The 19,489-nt window shown below is 37.7% G+C and overlaps 1 protein-coding gene across 6 annotated transcripts in view; it reads right to left on the bottom strand.

Annotated features, from left to right (window-relative positions):
• EPC1 (enhancer of polycomb homolog 1) overlaps window positions 1-19,489 on the bottom strand; it is a 64,718-nt gene that overhangs the window by 2,041 nt on the left and 43,188 nt on the right. For 3 of the 6 annotated variants that reach the window (XM_059469120.1, XM_059469111.1, XM_059469095.1), the window contains 12 exons: window positions 19,141-19,286; window positions 18,849-19,055; window positions 18,333-18,481; window positions 16,870-17,026; window positions 15,377-15,550; window positions 15,176-15,265; window positions 14,942-15,090; window positions 13,468-13,820; window positions 1,674-1,792; window positions 1,506-1,592; window positions 718-859; window positions 234-600 (listed from right to left, as the gene is read on the bottom strand). In XM_059469120.1, the coding sequence (XP_059325103.1) occupies window positions 234-600; window positions 718-859; window positions 1,506-1,592; window positions 1,674-1,792; window positions 13,468-13,820; window positions 14,942-15,090; window positions 15,176-15,265; window positions 15,377-15,550; window positions 16,870-17,026; window positions 18,333-18,481; window positions 18,849-19,055; window positions 19,141-19,286 (2,140 nt within the window). Of the gene's footprint in view, window positions 1-233; window positions 601-716; window positions 860-1,505; window positions 1,625-1,673; window positions 1,793-7,892; window positions 7,977-13,467; window positions 13,821-14,941; window positions 15,091-15,175; window positions 15,266-15,376; window positions 15,551-16,869; window positions 17,027-18,332; window positions 18,482-18,848; window positions 19,056-19,140; window positions 19,287-19,489 lie in introns of those variants that run through there. The other 3 variants (XM_059469133.1, XM_059469102.1, XR_009418127.1) reach the window with 3 other exon arrangements.

Genomic DNA, 19,489 nt, shown 5'->3' with positions numbered 1-19,489 from the left:
CAATGGAGATTTTTTATGTGCCACAGTACTGTAACATCAAAAATTTCTCTTTTGAGCTAAGCCTAATTTTTCAGCTGGTGACTAGCAGAACAGCTTTGGAAAACTTACCAATGCAAAAGTCTGTGTATTCTTGGACTCCTTCCCAAGTATCCCTTTTTGGCCACCACTATGCACATTAATTTAAAGCCAGATATCTGATACTGGGAAAACATAAGCAGATCTAAAACCCCTACCTTGGTACTGCATCCACAGAGGACGAAGCTGGAACCTTGGGCACCTGACAATTTGTTGCTGCAGCCAGCTTTAAGGCAGATGATGGAACAGCACTTAAAGTCCTAGGTATATGCCGTGCATTGAGCGTGGTGATAGAGTTTACAGTGGCAACTGAGGAGGGTACAGTTAATCGAATGTTGTTCCCAATCAGAACCTGAGTTGTTGCAGAATTGGCAGCAGTTACTTGGTGACTCAGTGCACTGTGGGAACTTGAAGTCTGCGTTATATTTGAAGGCTGTAACAAGGCTGAACCTGCTGTTGACGATGAACTTGTATGGACAAGTGCTGTAGGTGTAGTACTACTGAGGTGTAAGCCCTTGTACACTCCTGCAACAGAAAAAAAATATCGGTAAGGTCATTTTTCAGAAAACACTCAACTCCAAACAGATGTGTCTTCACTGCAAAAATCAACATGCAATCAAATTCTGTCGAACAGTTGCATACCTGAGGCCTGAAGAATGCCATTCACCCCAATTCCAAGCACCACATCATCCTTCATTTTGAATCCCATCAGCTGTTCTGATGTAACCAAAGCTGAAGCAGCAAATTGAGCACTAACAGAATCCAGTGTCTTGGAAACAAAACCCTAAAAACAAAAATGGTGGCAAATATATGTGATTGACAATTCTAAACTGTCAGTACTCTCCCCATTTTAAAGCTACACAAAACCTAGTAAAACAAACATCAATACACCAATAAACCAGAACTGTGGACCAGTCATTCTCTCAGATCAAATCATCAGCATTTGGCAAAGCTGGTTAAAGTCTCAACTGTGATTTTATTGTATTACCATGCACTTTCAGCTCTGTTAAAACAACCACGACGATATTCCCACAACTATCCAAAACACTAAGAAGCTGATTTCCGAAGTTCTATGTAACACTGCTTCACAGATCAACCTGTTTTCATGAAACTCCAAACTCAATTCAGCAACTTGGAGGTTCAGATTGCAAACAACTTCTGAACCTTTTCATGTGTACATCACCACTGTAATCTCCCTACATATTTATGAATATTAGACACTTTCACAGCTGTATGGAGGACATATGTATGAGTTAGTTTTAATTAACTACAATTCTGCTCTGAAAATCCCCCAATGACAAGAGGATGATGACATGGCTGGAGATTTCTGCAATTCATATTTCTAAGGCTTTGAAAATTTCATTAATTGACTGATCCATCTTTTTTTTTTTTTGTTAAGAGGGAGCAGAGGCAACGCCTGCCACACTCACCTGCAGTGTCCCTTCTAAACACTTTACAGAATGGCTATGATGTAGATTCAGGCGAAAGCCACTTTCCTGTTGGTTAGTTTCAAGGTTCTATGGCAACAGTTGACAATTAGAGATGAACCCTGGTGGGAAACAATGAGGGATAAATCATAGCACAGACAAATCCCTCACCTGTGATGTGTTGGCAGAGGAATTACTATTTGCTTGCTGTTGATGAATTTGTGCAAGCTGCTGTTTCTGCATTAGTGCCAGTTGCTGTTGATGTTGCTGGTATTGTTCGGCTGTAAATGCTGAACAAAATATAAAACGAGAAAATACTGTATCAAAATATGTAGGAGTTGTGTATACAAACACATCTACTTTATAAACCTAAACCCCCACCCCCAAAAACTACCGCAAGTTCCTAAGAGCCTTAATGCACCTTTATGTCAAAAAGGCTGACATCTTCCTAGAAATTTTTGTCCAAACAGCTTCTTTTTGTTTAGTATATAGGCTTTAACTGAGTTTAGCTCATGATACTAAAAAGGAAGAGGGAGAAAGGAAACAAAATGCAAACAGCTCCACCAAAAACTCTTTAAAAAGAGATTAAAAAGAATGATTAGGAAGAAATGGCACCACTGTTTTCACCTTGTGAAACTACATTATCAGCATTATTAGTGACATAGGTTTTTATGCCAAACTTGGCAACTATGCCCCTCACCGACAGCATTCTGAAGGCAGCAAGGGCCGACAACTAAGATTCATGTTTCAATTGAAAACATCAAGTTGGGCATGCCAACAACTGGGCAGGCTACTGCTGTACAGTACCTTTTTTGTTTGTAGCTGCACATGTACTAGTAACTCCAGTAATACCAAATTTCACAAAACTATATCCTTTCCTCTAAAATCTTTGAGAGGTGACTCAGTGCATCACAAGTCAGGCAGAATTTTATCCATTTAACCCACAGGTATAAAACTGACAAAGCATAATTCATGCAGATTGACAAGGGATGCCCAATGGCGCAGCAGAATCATTACTTGCACTGAAGTTATTTTGTGTTTTAGTTTACTTTTCCAAAACAAAATGAAGTCTCAGTTTTCAATTTACAAACTGAATCAAGGTTAGTTTGAATGCCCCTGCAAAATACACTTTTCAGATTTTCCTTCAATTTTATATTCAGATTGTTCCCAAACATGTGCTGTAAATAGTACTCATACTTCAAGAATGCACTGGAAGTCACATTTTTGGAGAAGTTCACTACTGCTTGGCAACAAATCACTATCACACTTAAGTCCTGTTCACAAATTGAAATTTTTAAGAATCTTTTGTTAATCTACTCCTTCAGGCTTGCCTGCCTGAAGAAAACACATTTACATCAAAGCCATAATAATGTCCTGCTTCCGGATACAACAGGATTCTGAAGAACAATTATACCTCATGTATAAACTTGAATAACAAGTCATATAAATGGCTGCAATATTTGGAAACATCAGAGCACACACTGCTGAGCATGCATTTTCCTGGTGTATTTGTCTTTTTCTGGTGTTCAAATTACTTCTAGTAAGTACTAGAAATTGCACTGAAATTATGACCAGCAGTTTCCTATTTGAACACTTGAAGCTATAAAATTTTACTCAGCTGTTACATTCATGTTACCTTTTTCATAAGTAACATCTTTGAGCAAGTAAGGATGTAGCACTTATTTATATTGCCACAAGCAACAAATAACTTACAATTACTTCTACAGTTAAGTAACACTGCAATATTTTAAAATTATTGCTAGGAGAATATCTTAAAAGTAGCAACCTCACTCATAAATGTCCTTAAAAAAACCAAACAACCCAAATCAAACAAATAAAATTTACAAGTCCTTTAGATTCTTTCTTAAGTTGCCATCCAACACAAGCTAGAGCAAGAAAGCTTTAGCACACAAAGATTAATAGGTAGAAAGCTGAGCAGCAGAAAGAGAGGGAGGAAAATGGATATACTCTTCTGGTACTGAGAGATATATATTGTTTTTTCAAACCCTAGAATTTAGAATCAGCATACATTTAGCCAACATAGTGCCAATGACACTGCAGGCTCCATTTATTTACTTATGGTAGGATTTCTCAGGGTGTCCTGTGCATGGACAGGAGTTGGACTCGATGGTACTGATGGGTCCCTTCCAACTCAGTAGATTCTATGAACCAAAGTATTTCATTCTGTGGTATAGCACTGTAAATATATTGCTTAGGAATAGATTGCTTGAGTGTTGTATAAAAGACAACCCACAGAATGACAAAAAAGAAAAGGGCAAAAAAGGATATGCTGCACCACCATCTTTAACTATGATTAAAACTTCCACCTTACTTGTGCCTATTTAAGTGAAATTAGTAGCTCATTTCAGTTTTCAGTACTAGGTATATTTAAGATTCTAGCTATAAAACAGAGCTGAGATAAAAACAGTCACCTGTGTTGGTTTAACCACCTCCAAAGTACTGCTTTCTTTTGCAACAGCAGCAAATGAAACTTATGGAGATGAGCTGTGTTTGTTTAGGAAAGACTATACTAAATAATAGCTGGAAGCACTCTATTTTTTCCAGAAGTGACATTTTGAAAAGCTCTTATTTTTGAAATTGTACACCAGTTATTTTCTTTTTAACAGCCTGGGACTCTTAGAGCTGTATGCATCTCACCACTCTGGGAAGTTTTACAGCTGTCAAAGGAAACAAGTGACAGAAGAACTCTACTACCACCATCATCCTCATCTATATTCCAACTGCTCCTCCTCCATTTAAAAACAGTACCTGGAAAATACACTCAAGAACAACTAATTTCAGGTTTTTCAATTTAGGTTAAACAGCAATGTTTTTGCTGCTTCCCTTATGAAAAACAAAACCCTAACAGACATTTCAAAGTATTATTTACAACAATATCAGGGGTTTATTATGAAATTCAGAATCAGTTGCATTGGGTTTAGAAAGGCAATACTACTCAGAAAGGGCTGCTGCAATCTACAGCCTCCTAAAACAATCTGATTGATATTCCCTTTCCTTTCCATAGACAGAGATGTTAATGTACCAGAACAGGTTATAGATTGCTATTGCATAAGCCAGGTCTTCCCTCTCCATGCTAAAGAAACACTACACTGAAGGTTTTCATGAGAATATTGCTACTACTCTGAACTATCCAAATCACAATTTCTTCTGAAGACCTGCAAACTATGATGGCATAACTTTATTCCTCTTCTGTTAAAGGCCATCATGTATTTTGTTTACACTACCACTGGGTTTCTTCCCCTCCTGCTCTCAGAGTACAGCCCATACTACATTTCAGTTGAAAAAATAAACACACTGATTGTGAGATATAAGTTGCTTCTGAAAATGTAAAAACCCATTTGTATGTACTTTACATGAAAGTACTTTCACCTATTTAACCTTACATATTCATTTCCTGTGGCACCCCAGAGTGACTGGAATTGGGGAAATCACAGGTGCTCAGCACAGCAAAGTCACAGGTGTACTGACTGTGCCTCTACATCTGCAGGTACAAGCCTGAGCTTCTCAAAGAACAAGCCTAAGTTCAGCTGTCATTTTTTTAAAGAATCAATTCAAACAGAACGTACTGCTGCACAAAACCACGCTATTAATGTGTTATGTGGCTTGCAGAGAATACTTTCTGCTTGCCTGCAATGTAGCATTGATGCAATTGGATCAGTGCCAAACTCAGCATCTTGCTAACATCAGTTCATCTAAAAAAAAAAACCCAAAAAACCAGCGAGTATCCCTAAAAAGCTTCTTCCAAAAGCTTTATTCTCTCTTTCTCTCTTCTCATTTTTGTTATAAAAAAGAGAAGGGTTTTCAGCTGTGTCCTTTCATGTGTGTCAAAAGAAAAATGGCACATGTAGAAGAAGAAGGAAAAATGAAAGTCAATGTCTTTTTGTCATACAGTGCTCTTTATCTGCCTGGAAAAAAATGAGCAGGCAAGCAGCAAGCCCAGACCTTTTCTGAACACTTAAATCAGTAACCACATTTCTGGTAACTCAGGAGAGTACTGATACACTACACAGTGTTACAGATTCCTGACATTACTGGAGACCTTCAAGGCTTTAAACAACATTAGTAAAGCAACAGAAAGCCACGTAACAGCTTGAAGTTTAAAAAGGGGATAAAACAAAACAAGGTTTATAGATGACATATGAGATCTTAAGACAGGCTCTTGCTTCAGCAGCCCCAAACAAGGATGCAGTGCTTACAGGCACTTCTCAAACAGCATGCTCCAACCTCAGTGGTCATGGTTCCATCACACAGTAATGAATATTTAATAGTGCAGGATTTACCTAATTAAACAGTGATGAAACACCCAGTTTCATCCACTACACAGAATCACTACACAGTGAGGGGTAAAGGGGGAAATCTCAACCATCACCACTAATGCACAACAAATAAGAATTTAACCATTTCCTAATCTCTCAACTGTCTTTCACAGCCAATAGCTGTATCTTGCCACAAAACTTATACATACTTTCCAAGACATCTTTAGTAATTTATGCAAATCACTTGACTCTTAAGCTAACCTAGTCCAACTCTTTTTCTAACCTTAAACATGAGGAACCTTTAAGCACAACTCTGCCTGAAGTTATTCACATCTCAAGATGGTTACCAGAAGATGAGCAACTCTTTACCAAGAGACTTAGCTATACAAATGCTTGTTTGTTTGCAGCACACTATATCAAGTGGTAACATCTCAGTTGAGACAACCTTCAGATCTGAAGTCGGTACATGATGTTATGCTGTTATCCTCTTCATTTAACAGCTTGGGACAACACACACACAAATACTCTGCAACTGCACTGGTGCTGTACTTTGGCAGCAAGGAAATGTTTTTGGGCTTACAGACCAGAAAAGGAATGGAAGGTAGAAGAAAAAACTTCAGGAGTTTTCAGCTTTGAGCATAAGGAATGAAACCCTGTACAATACTGATACTGACTGACAGGATAAATGACTCAGTATCTCCTCAGTGACAGCTACAAATCCTGTTTTATTACAAAGTGAGCTATTTCACACTGCACTATGAATGTGTTTTTCTATAATCACTTCTGTGAGTATCTGTACTCCTTGGGATAATGACATATCTATTTTTTGCTTGAACTAAGCCACTGAATATCATTTTCAAATTGCACGATTCCGTTTACATATCAACCAAATTCTATGGGATGGTGATACTCAGCAGCTATTGCTTTTCAGAGCACAGAGTAACACTGGTACTGTCAATGGATCTTCCAAAGATCCACAGTTTGCAGCAGTTTTACACTGCAATATAAATACTCTAACAGTGCTCACTGAATGTACCACAGCATTTAACAAGTACTGGCCTTACAATGCTGTAGCTTACATACAGCTTCTCTGAAAGCTCAAGTTCTTCCCAGAAGTGGCCAAAAACAGTGACAACTGAGTGTCTGTGGGGGGCTGGCTGCGCCATCTGTATGAACAGATGGGCCTTTGTACAATCTACAGCCACAGCTTCTGCTCCCGACTACTGCTGCAAGTTTTACTGGGAGGTCACTCACTTGTGAGTTACTTTGCTTCCCTCAAGAAGGAAAATACAGACTCTTTAAGTTGACAACAATAACCATTTTCCTAAAAAAAACCCAGGGAGCATAACCCAGAAAGCAGAAAATCCACGTGTAACCTCCTGGTCCCTCTAGTGGCATTCTTTTCCATTTCTGGAATGGAAGATGCTCACTAGATTTGCCGGGCAAACTGAGCAAGCTTTGTGGAGTAAACACAATGACCTAGCTAGGTAAGCTTTTTTCTTCTCTAATAAAGTTTTAAAAAATTTTAAAACTGAGAGACTCAAACAGCATAATTAAAACTTTTGACAAGTGTTTCAGTCCTGCTAAACATCTTAAGAATTAGATACTTAAATTACAGTAGTTTAAAAGCTGTTTCATAACAAGTTAAGTATCTGTTCTCAAGAGCAGAAATTACATTTCAGTGGGAAAACCGAAACATTAAGACTACATCAGGTTCAAAGAACTCTATTCCATTTATAGAATATTAGATTCTATGATCCTTCCAGTGGAGGTGAAAACCATTAAAAAGGCAGTTTTGATCCGAAGAAAGTTCACTGAACTAAAGCTTCCAAACTTTTTCAGAAATTCAATAAACTAGAGAACTGCTAAAGAGTGTGGAAAGATGATCTATCAGGTTACAATGTCTTCTTAAGGGAAATACATACAGCAGGGATGTGATGCTCTCATAAGACACCAGTTAGTGGTTACTAATCCCAAAGTGCATGCAAAGCAAACATCAGTCACAAAGCTAAGTAATCCAGAACATCACATTTTTAAATCTCTGTCTTATGAGAGATGTTATTTGGCTTGCACTGCCTGGTTAAAGATTTTCTACTGCATAACAAATTCTCACCAGTGAATTCAGAAGATTGGAGAGACTTAGAGCCATCAGTGTGATTTAGTATTTGATGCACCAGGCTCAGAGATATTTCACTTTCTGAAAAGAAGTTCAAGATTGGTTTTACTTAAACATGGCATTATTGCACACTATGAGAACACGAATCATTATGCCCTTGATTATTACTGCAACAGCTTTTTATTTCAGCCCAACAGAACTGAAGTGTGAAACTCCTAACATCAGAACTGGAGAAATTATAAACTAGATATAATGTCTATGTATGCACTCCTTACTTGGTAGCAGAAGACAGACAGAAAATAATTAATAAGGATTTTTTACTAGCATTGAATGAAAGCTAGAAACCTTTCTATGCACTTTTATTGGTCTGCTCATTGTCCTTAAAATGAGTTTCCACCAAAATGTCACATGCTAGTTAGGGTACACACAGTTTACTGCAGTTACAAATGTGACCATCCTTGCATGGCATGCAAAGTGTAACAGCTCCACAAGCCCAGAGATCTTCAACTTTGGAGCAAAGTTTTACTCCAACTGAATTGAATGAGAAGATCTAGTAAGACTACAAAGTCTTGAAGTATCTGGAAGTGGTTCAGGTGTTTTGAAAAGTATCAACTCTTCCTCATCCACAGTCACATTTCCCAGACTAAAGCAGCTTTTTAATATTTCCTCCTTCAAACTAAGTTTAGGATGGGCTATAAACACCTGTTACTCTTGAAGCCATTGCTTTTCAACTAGGATCTCAACAGCTCAGTCACAGATGGGCCAAGACTACTAAATTCCAAAGATAACTGGAAGTGGCCATTACAAATTTCAGTATTTTTCATCACCAAGTTTATCCTGTTACATGAAATAACCATTTCAAAAAAGGGAAAGTAGTGACACAGAGCACTACTGAGAATATGAGAGATGCAAGGGTTAAATAAAAACATCTAAACACAGCCAGTGATGGCATGAAAGCCATGGACAAGTCCTTCCTACAAGGAATTGCCACAAGGATTGAGAAGCTTCCTCCTGTTTCTTTCTGGGAAAAGCCTATCTAAAACCTGGCATCAGGTATAACACCTTAATGACAACATGAAAAACAGTATAGAATCAGTGGTTTGGGTAGGAAGGGACCTTAAAGAACATCCAGTTCCAAACCCTCTGCCATGGGGAAGGACACTTTCCCCTACAGCAGGTTCCAAGTCCCATCCAACCTGGCCTTGAACACTTCCAGGGATGATGGGGCTTCCACAACTTCTATGTGCAACCTTCCCAGTACCTCACCATCCTCACAGTAAAGCATTTCTTTCTAATAATTTCTTCTAATCTAAACCTACTCTCTTTCAGTTTTAATCAATTCCCCCTTGCCCTGTCACTACATGCTCTTGTAAAAAGTCCCTCTCCATCATTCTTGTAGGCTCCTTTCAGATACTGGAAGGTCCCAGCTAGGTCACCCCAAAGCTTTCTGTTCTCTTCTCCAGGCTGAACAAGTACAGATCCATCAGCCAACATGACATATTTGGGAAATGGAAGCACAGCTCACTACCCTGCTAGATCCCCAAGCATGCAAAACTGCTTTTAAAAAGCAGATTAAGAGGTCCAAAAAAAGCATGCAAGTTTACTGGGGAAAATGTTGTTTCTATGGAACTCCCTCAGTAGAAGTTACTAAACAGCAACGCACAATTTGCATCACATCACCTAAATGTCTATTTTACAAGAAAATGCAATGCATTTGACTGTATTCTGGGTATCCACAGCTTTTCATATATAGTATGCATATTTCATATATACAATCCCAAACACAAAACCTAACAGTTTTCAGTAAGGCCTCTTTTCAAAGAGTGATTTCTCAACTCAGTTGAGCAGCTCCAGTCAACTGCCAGCCTCTTAGCCCTGCCAGCTTTCAGACCCTGTTTTCAAAGTGAACCAGCTTCTGGGTGAAGAAGGCAGAAAGGAACAGAATGCAAGACTGCTGCCTGCTCCCAGTGCTCCAGTATTTCACTAGTGCAGGTATCTCTGCTCTGCCTCCTAAACACAAGGCTGAAATGGAATGATACAAGTGTGCAGCTTTCAGTGTCTCTAACTTTTGTTTATGAGATCCAAGCATGCAAAAATGTGAATGCAGCATATTTAATACAAAGTCTCCAGCAGAGAGCAGTTTCTTAAGTGATGGAGGTCAAAGACTTGGTTCTGCCAGGCAAATAGCAATCAATCACCAGGGGACACAAACACTTCAGCTCAATAGTCATACCTACTGTACACTCCATCTCTGAGGATTATGACTGAGAAACCTGACACTGTCAGCAATACAGGCTCCTTTACTGAAGTAATTCTGCTGCTAAACAAGTTAATTATCCACAAAAATAATGCTTTAATGTTCTTGCACCCTTTTTAGTGGTGTTCTGAATAACATCTGCTAAGACCTTTTAATCAGCTCTTCTCACAAGAGGGCAAAGGATACTTTTTCATAAGTAAGATCAGAAGGAACCACCCTCTACACAAGTGATGCTACATGGCCACTTGTTCCTACTGCCCAAGTCTAGCCTTCAGCACACCACAAGTGTTCAGGCAACCTGTAAGGGATTTTAAGACACCCCTTCTCAGTTTACACACAAAATCTCAAATCTTTAATACTGAGTACTCTGAAAGCGAGAATCAGAATAAATTACATTTCTTCAGGATCAAAATGTTTATAAAATGCCCAGCTCTGGGGAAACCTCTCTCTGATCTTCAGGATGAAAATTAAGGCTCCTTGTAGCCAGAGAATGCTATGCTACAGCACAGCTTCTCATTAAGAGAAAAGAAATATCCTCTCATTAAGAGAAAACCTGAGATACCATATCTCAACCTCATGGCCCTGCTGGCCACATATAACAGACCCAAGGAAGGTATTTTCCATGTCTGCATCATGCAAGGCAGAAAAAGCTCAAGACTTAGTACGGAAACCAAAACCACTCATGTGATGGCACATAATAAACATGGCAACATGACCACCTCTGTTGGTCCCTACAGAATCCCAGGATGAACATCTTAAAACTAATACAGTTTGACCACAACTTACAGTAGCAGTGAAAGGATAATATGACTTAAAAATACAGATGTATTAATAGGTGTTTTCTGACAAAAGACCAATGGCCACCTCAAAAACCTAAAAGGCAAAGAGAAACAAACCTAAAACATTCACACCCACAAACTCCCAGCTTCAAAAACAACTACGAAAAAGCAACAGGGAAACCCTACAGGGTTGTTAAGCTGCAATAGTAACCACTACAAAAACGTCAGCAGGGCTGTTAGATACCTGAGGTTCTTTACAGGACTGGCTACAGAAAGAACAATCACAGAACTCAGCAGCTGCAGCCCCCCTGACAGGCAGCTCTGAAGAAGTCAGACTCGGACATGAGAGGCTTGAACACACCTGTGATCTGTACAGACAACGTATCTCACAGCATCCTTTTAGAAAATGAAAAAAACCCCAGAACACTAAAACCACACTTGTACCAAGATGAAGCAAATTGTGCTCCTTACAAACATTTACATCTGAACAGGTGATCAACAGTAAATCACACACACACAGACTTGGATACACTCCAATGCCACAAAAATCACAATTAAGATTGTAAATAATTATATGGATACAATCTGTCTGGTTATGATAATAACTAGTGACTGTCCAAAGACTCAATTTAAAGGATACCTATGAATTCAGACAGCTGTATTTTTTTTATTGAACATTTAATTTCCTGTATCACCTCCTAGCAAAGTTATGAAACTAAACTCCACATTTGTACTTTGAAAAGCTTGGAATACTTAAATATTTTTCACAGAATTCCAAGCACAAATCAATGTATTATACCAGGTACTTACACTAGCATGTATTACTTTCCCACATGCTTCAATATGCAATCACACAATTAAAACCTTCTCTGGGACTCATCAATATAAATAATTCCATTTAATTCCTAAATGATGTAGATAAATATCCTTACCATCTATTTCAGGGAAAAAACACTCTAAAAGGATGTGTGTGTGTTTATTTCTAGAGACACACACACAGACATGAACTTTAAACTCCATCAGCTGATTTTTCAAGTCTACATGACTTCCAAATGTAAAGCACTGTCCATGAATACCTTGCAGTGTATTTACAGTCTGTCCAACACACATTAGTTTTGTTTTCCCTCTCCTCATCTGGCTACCACTTATCACAGTTCAGCCTGACCACCAGGCAGAGAATGCCCTCACTGACTTCTGGATTTGTTTTACTGATTCAGGCCAGTGAAAGAGCAGAATTTAAACACCACACAGTAAGATCACAAACCATAAGAACCATCAGTTTTAGCCCTAGTACATTTCCAGCAAGAAGAATCATGAAAGAAGAAAGGGGCATGGGGGTAAGGACCTACTTCTAGGCTAGCATGGAGGACTAGCATGAAATAAAGCAGCAAACAACAGCTGCTCACTAACTCCACAAATGCAAGGAGAAAGAATTTTCAGGAAAAAGCCTCAAAACATGATAAGGAGGCAAGGCATATAATGTAGTGGCATACAGAAGATTAAAGTTATCCGATAACCAGTGTAACAGTCTTTAAAGCAAATCACCAAAACAACCCACAACTTACTTAGTTTATTAGGTATATGCATCTCTGCTCACCACACTCCTACATTATCCAGGTTTTCTGATTGATTTCCAAAGCCATAATTTAATATGGCAAGGAAAATATGATTCTAGATACTCCTTACAAAACCATGGTGAACTTCTAAGATTGTTTTATATAAAAAATGACGTACTTTAACCTTCTATAAAAAGATGACATTTACAGTAAGTAACCCATGAATTTTGATGAGTTGCTAAGTTCCATTCTAACCACGTAAATACCACTCTTCCAGTGAGAAGAAGCAAGAGTGATGCTATCCAATAGTGTTCCAATTAAAAACCACTAACACATCACATTTTTTCAGAGTCAGATCCTCAAATCTGTAATTATGTTCTATAAGATGTAATCTGCCACTTGCTGACAAGATGTAGAGGTGATTAGTCCAAGAGTTTTGCTAAGCATAAGCAGATGTAGCAGTGACGGTGGGCTAGATACTTCTTGGCTAGGAAATGGCATTTAAGTTCATTTAAGTTCAAGTAAGAATTCATAGCATGCTGGGACTCTAAATGCAAACATTTTACCTAAACATTTCCCATCACTGCCAGAAAAAATTTGGTACATAATATTAACATTGTACTAGAAAAAATTTGGTGCGTAATATTTATATTAACATTTCAATTAATGTATTTTTAATTTCAAAAAATCCAAATATTCAGTGAACTTAAACCCTACACTGTTTCAATACTGTTTCAACTTTTATGTTTCGACAATTGTAATTACATACCATTGTAGCATTTGTATAAATCGCAGATGCAGTACACTACTGTTAGCAAAAAATGCAAATAAATTCAACGTAGCAAAAAGAGTCACACTTGAAGATAGGCTGTAACCATCAAAATAGACCACAATGTAAAATATGGATGACCTAATGATATTCTGGATTTTCTGACGTAAGTTTAAAACTTCTAGAAGCAAGTTTGTTAAAACAGACATACCAATATGTGCTGAACCACTGCTACTTTTACTTTGTATAGAGGTACTGCATGTCTGGGTCCCGGGTTGTGCTGTGCCTGTTCGATTTAAACCCCTGTATAATTTCCTACAGGAGAGTTCATCATTGTCACTGTCATGTAGGGATGGTGTCCGAGGCCTAAAATGCCGCCATCTACATGATTTGATATTGACTAGTATCTGACTGAGGTCTTTTGAGAAAGATTTGTCCGAGGTATTTGTTTCTGAGGTATTGGCAAATTGACTGATTGAAGAGTGTTGCGATGAGGAAAAGCTTTCCCAATCCAGGTGATGAAATGCACTATCGTAGTCCGAATGCGCTCTGTCCAGTAGCACCCTAGGACCAGAACAAAGCACAATTAAACTGCGGCAAGGAAACACCAAGGAAGTCATCAGTTTGTCATGTGTGCTTGTGGATGATTAAAGGATAAAAGCTAGACTGAAGTATTCCAGAACAAGCCAACACACACATACACACTCCCCTGACACAATGCATGACCACCTGTTATTTCACAGTAAGTATTTAGGTATTTATTTAGGTATATTCTCGCTTCTACTGTCTGAAGAAGAGCTGAAGTACAACATCACATTTTTATTAAGGATATTTCAACAACACAGAATTAAAACAAAAGACCTAGAGAATAACACTGCTTAAGTAAAAAGTGATTAATATGTCCCCTAAAGTAACCTCATTTCCAAAGCCTTACTCTCATATATACTAACTATACCTACAACCAACCCAAAACAGTAGGGATGTTACACATTAACATCCAAATCCCCTTGGAAACCACCTGGTAAGAGCCATCAGATCTCATTCCAACTTTGCTGATTGGCCAAGCTGGCTTACTAATAATATGTGGAGAGGTACAAAGCATAAATTTGAAGTGCAAATCACATGCTTACTTTTAACAAAAATTTAATACAAATGTACTATTTTCTTAAAGACATCACATACTTACACACTCAACCATTTATAAATTGTTTTCAGTAAAGATTGTTAAAAGCAAAATGCCTGAAATACGTAATTATTTGGTATTTTTCACAATGTTTGAAATTTAACAGTTATTATAATTTCTAAGCATCTCTCTCAAAATAATCCAATACTGTCTAAACTCTGCAAAGCATTTTTTGCAAAATACAGTTTTTGTTATCTTGAAATGCTACTATTTGAGCATAGCTATGCAAGCAATTGAAAGACAAACCAATCACAACTGAAGATATACATGCATTTTCATGCCAAAAATGGGATGAAAGCAATAGAAAATCCCAAGAACTATTTATAAAACATTACTAAAATAGCTTCCACTAGTGCAAAACAAAAATTGAGAGATTAGCAAGCTAATCTCTCTGTGATGGCCCCAATTTTTTAATTTTTGGGTCTTTTTTAGACTTTTTCTTCTTTGCATCTTACTGATTTAATTTTCTTTTTAAAATCAGCAACAACTACACAGCACTTACCTTCCACCACGGCCAACCCGTCTCCGTGCAAACCCAATACACCTCTGGGGGACAGTGAGGGTGGTTAAGCAGTATCTGTAACGCACATCTCCTAATCTTCCCTCCTTGGGGCTACTCCACGGCCAGTTGCCAGGTTGGTCTAAATGAGGCTTAAAAGAATTTTAAACAATTAAACACAAGATGTTTTCACACAGTGACACTCTGTCTTACAATGCACAAGGAAATTCTACTTACAGCATAGTACTGACAGCCTGCTTTCCTACGGAAGGCGAAAGGACCATCGGGATCATTTTCTTCCTCAGCCTCCGAAGAACCAGACAAAACCTTTGGAGAGAGGATGAGGTGAGAGTGGTGTATGAGGACAGATATTAGAAAATTGCTGAGTTTTACTTCTGCTCTTTCCCAAAGAGCAGCACAAAACACTAGAGGTCCTACCTGGGAAAGAGGTTCATCATCTGAGCTAGGAAAATCATACTGATTCAGATCTTTAGCATTAAAGACTGGCAGTGCAGCAGGACTTGTCTGTTGAGGAGCAGCAGCGGACGAAGGTAAGACTTTTGGCTTCTTCTCATACTTTCTTTTGGGTCTAATAACATCAGGTTTATCTTGCTGCAAGGAAAATGAAAGCAGTGTAAAATTACACACAGAAGAAAATTACATTAAAATAGGAGTTTACTTAAACTCTGTGTAAGCAAGGTCATTACACTGACATGAACTCAACTCTCTACCATGTTCCCAATAAAACATGCAGTCATTTCAGAGTGTCTGAATTTCATTTCCAGTAACTGAAACACTGAACAGACAACGTGGAATCAAGCACTGTTTGCCCAATCTGTGGTAGGTAACTCACTAGCAGTTAAGGTAACAGTACTACTTTGGAGCAGACCAAAATATGTATCATGATCTCTATGGGGCACCTTTTTTATTTCCTAGTATTTTTAATTGGTACCCATTTATGTAGCGTCAGGGTATTACTAAGTACCAAGCAATGCTCTGAAGGCAAAAAACTTCTCCAAGATTTTCAAAGACTTCTCAAGGATACTTATAATCTTGCAAAAATCTCTACAAATTAAACACATTTCTCCATACTATGCAAAGTCAAATTTAAGAGTATTTCCCAAGTTTCCAAGCTGTGAGACACTGCACTGATCCAAAATCACTGATAAGCAAGTACACACCAGCAATCACAAGGACAATGCCTTACTACCAGTGGAAGAATTCACTGATTAAAACCACCTTGTCAAATTCAGAACAGCCTCTGAATATTCTTTAGTTACAAGTTGCCTTGGTTTAAAATTCAAATTATACCTCAGCCTTTATCCTGTGTCACCTGACCTATTTAACATGCTCAGCTGTTCGCACTGTAGCTATGGTTTGTATGACACAAAATTAAAGCCTGCAGGGAGAAAAGTACTTGTCAGCCGTCTAAATCAAATAAGATTATTTGATACTTTACTTAAATATTAAACCAAAGATATACAGCAGGGGGAGAATTATCAATGGATCATATTTCAGAAACAAAACAAGCCCTAACCCTCTGTATTAAATTAACTATATAGCTTAGAACAATACATGGTATTCACATCATTAGTTCTATCTCTATACAATGCCTAGTTATAATAAATACAGTTTTGTTCAGTACATCCCAGCTTTATGGACAGTAGTATGTTTCCATCTTCCTGAATAAGAACACAACTGCATGTGTCCTTTTATCTGTAGTTTGTCTGTACTTCCTTTATTTCTATCTTGAGGAATGCTGGTAATCTGTTATCCCTAAAACTCCAACAGAACAAAGCCATTTTATTTCACTTGCAGGCTTTGCTTCCCTATTGTCAGCTCTAAAAAGCTTCCTCCCTCCTCCAATCCAAAAATGGTGTATTTTGTACATTCACAGCACAAACAGTAACTCTGTTATTGACATGACTTACTTTGACTTTATATTCTTTCAGTTCCATAGCTTCTTGGTGTTTATAAGAACTGCTGTTAGTCACAGGAATAATGGGAATAGCATAGGTGGGTTTCAGCGGCTGCCGCTGTGCCATGACTTCAGACATGATCTCTCCACTGTAGTCACCCAAATTATACCTGAAATCAGAATAAATTTTATTTGTTGGAGTACAATATCTATCTGGTAAAAAATTGAGAAAAACAAATTAATACTTGCAACTTGGGGTAAAAGGAATATCCAGTATATCAGCAATAAGTGCAAAAAGTATTATTCCAGAGAAGGAGATGAATAACAGCAAACTCACTGCAGTGAATAATGCTGACAGATAAAAAAAGGACAACTACTCTGTAAAGCATCTCCAAAAGTTAATAGTGTAAAGAAAGGAGAGGGCTACCCACCCCTTTCCTTAGGGACTGGTACCATTTAAAGAATTTATCACTCAAGAAGTTTTAACAGTGAAACAGAATGCCTTATTCATGAATCGTCCTTTTGTGTTACAGAGTACTTTCAACAAGCAGATCCATGAAACATTACATTTCAAGTCCTGTGAGAAATGCTGAGTTGAAATACAGCTCTCTACCTCCAGGGGAGAGATTTAAGTCTTCGCTCTATTCAATAGCTTATTTCCTTTAAAAAGCAACTGAAAAAATCTTCCTGATTTCTCTTCCCTGTTTCTGCTGAAAATGCTCAGGGCTTAAAATAAGTGCCCTGATAGAGTCAATTTAGCTTGTCTCCCTAAAAACCCAGACTAAGAAGTCAGTTCTGCAGTTTTAGGTACTCACTTGAAACATTTGCTTTCAAGCATGGATACTTAGAATCTGAACAGACTTCTCTAGCCTAAGTATCAACCTAAAGGACAACTCCACACTACAACTGTGATCCTCAGTCAACTGGGAAAGCGACACTTGGCAGAGCATTTGGCCCACAACACAGACAATCAATAGAATGGCAAAAGAAGCACTAGCTGGAGATGACTCTCACATTTAATGCTGCATGAAATGCTTGTTTTCCTCAAGAAGGATACTAGATCAAGCTTTTTTCGCAAAGAACAGAGATCATTAAATCGAAGAAGAATGGTATTGATTGAAACTGGCCTTAAAATAGCTGGGATTTCCATAATCTACATACTTAACACACAATTTCAAATGATTTTGAAACTATGATCTCTCTTCTGGTATAATATACAGAGTAGATACCCAAGTTTGAAAGTATCTACACATGTAATAAAACAATGTAGCTTAATATGACAATAACCCTCCCTTTAATAAGCAACTTTCTAATGTTTTATTTTTTCTCCATAAGCAAATATGAATATGCTATCCTGTAAAGGTGAAACAGAATCTGAACTTATTTTTCAAATCTCCCACTGTTCAAATATTTAAATATACCCAAATATAAAGTAGTTTCCAAAGCTTTCTGCAGCAAATTTTCAATAAACATTACCTCTTTTCCATAATTTCCAGTGTTAAATGCAGCAACTCTCTCTTGCTTTTTTCCCTCCTTTTTATCATCTCCAGGATGGTTACTGCACGACTCAGATCTCGACGCAGCTTCAGCATCTTCTCATAAGAAGCTTCATCATTTTTCCGATTCTGCAGATACACAAAACACGTGTTTTCCCACATAATTCAAGTTAAATAATCTGAATTAAAGTAAGTTATAAATATTTAGGTATATTTAAAAAGTCACATGCTAAACCAAAGAGAAGCATGTGCATGTTATCAATGATACACAGCCTGCCAATACCCTAAGTATTTAACAGTAAATTTAGTGAAAAAGTGAATATAAACTTTCATTCAATAGTGCAACTAAAGCCGTTTTATGTTTTTTGCCCTAGCAAATTAAAAACAGAACATTCAATTTTTTATTATGTTGTAAATCTTTTCTTGAAATAAGCAACTTCTGGAAAGATAGAGAATGAAAAGAAAGAAAAGTTGAGGGAGGCATTGATACACTTACTTTTCGTGTCTGCATCTTTTCCGTTCGTCTTCTAAAAGCAACGTAAGGGTCATTTGTGCTGGAGCCATCTCGTTTTTCCTGCTTCACTGCTGGAATAAGTGAAGGACCTCGACAATTTTTCCTCTTTTTAATCCAGTACTCGTATACTTCTCTGATCAACTCGTCATCTTCCTTCAGCAACAGCTTGGCCTCTTGCAGGCTGACTGGCTAAATGTAAAACCCAGCATGTCACTTTGACACAGTAATACATAGAGCGTGTATTTCAAATTCTTTATTCAAAGTACCGTTGTACCTGCTGACCGCTGCCCTTTTCTAGTCTGTCTATCATCTCCTCAAATTGCAAAGGAGAGATGTCCATTCTTTTCTTCAACTTATTCACAAAGATCTCATCTTCCGAATCCATGTCATAATCTGGCTGCTCAGCATCCAAACTAAAAGCTAAATGATACAATAAAAGTTAAAGTTAGTTTTACTACAAAAATGAATTGTTCTAATAGTGCCCACAGCACACACTTCTCAAGAGAAAACCAAAATTATTTGTTAGAATTTTGTAATGCTACTTCCACATGGATGTAAACACTGAGGTTTTTTCCTTGAAAAAAAAACTACCCTGTTAAAAATTAGGCATAAAAGTTCACATC

Source organism: Ammospiza nelsoni, chromosome 1 (assembly GCF_027579445.1).
Source record: "Ammospiza nelsoni isolate bAmmNel1 chromosome 1, bAmmNel1.pri, whole genome shotgun sequence".
Classification (NCBI taxonomy): domain Eukaryota; kingdom Metazoa; phylum Chordata; class Aves; order Passeriformes; family Passerellidae; genus Ammospiza; species Ammospiza nelsoni.
Note: the sequence above shows the minus strand (reverse complement) of the source record. Positions and strands in the feature narration are given on the sequence as shown.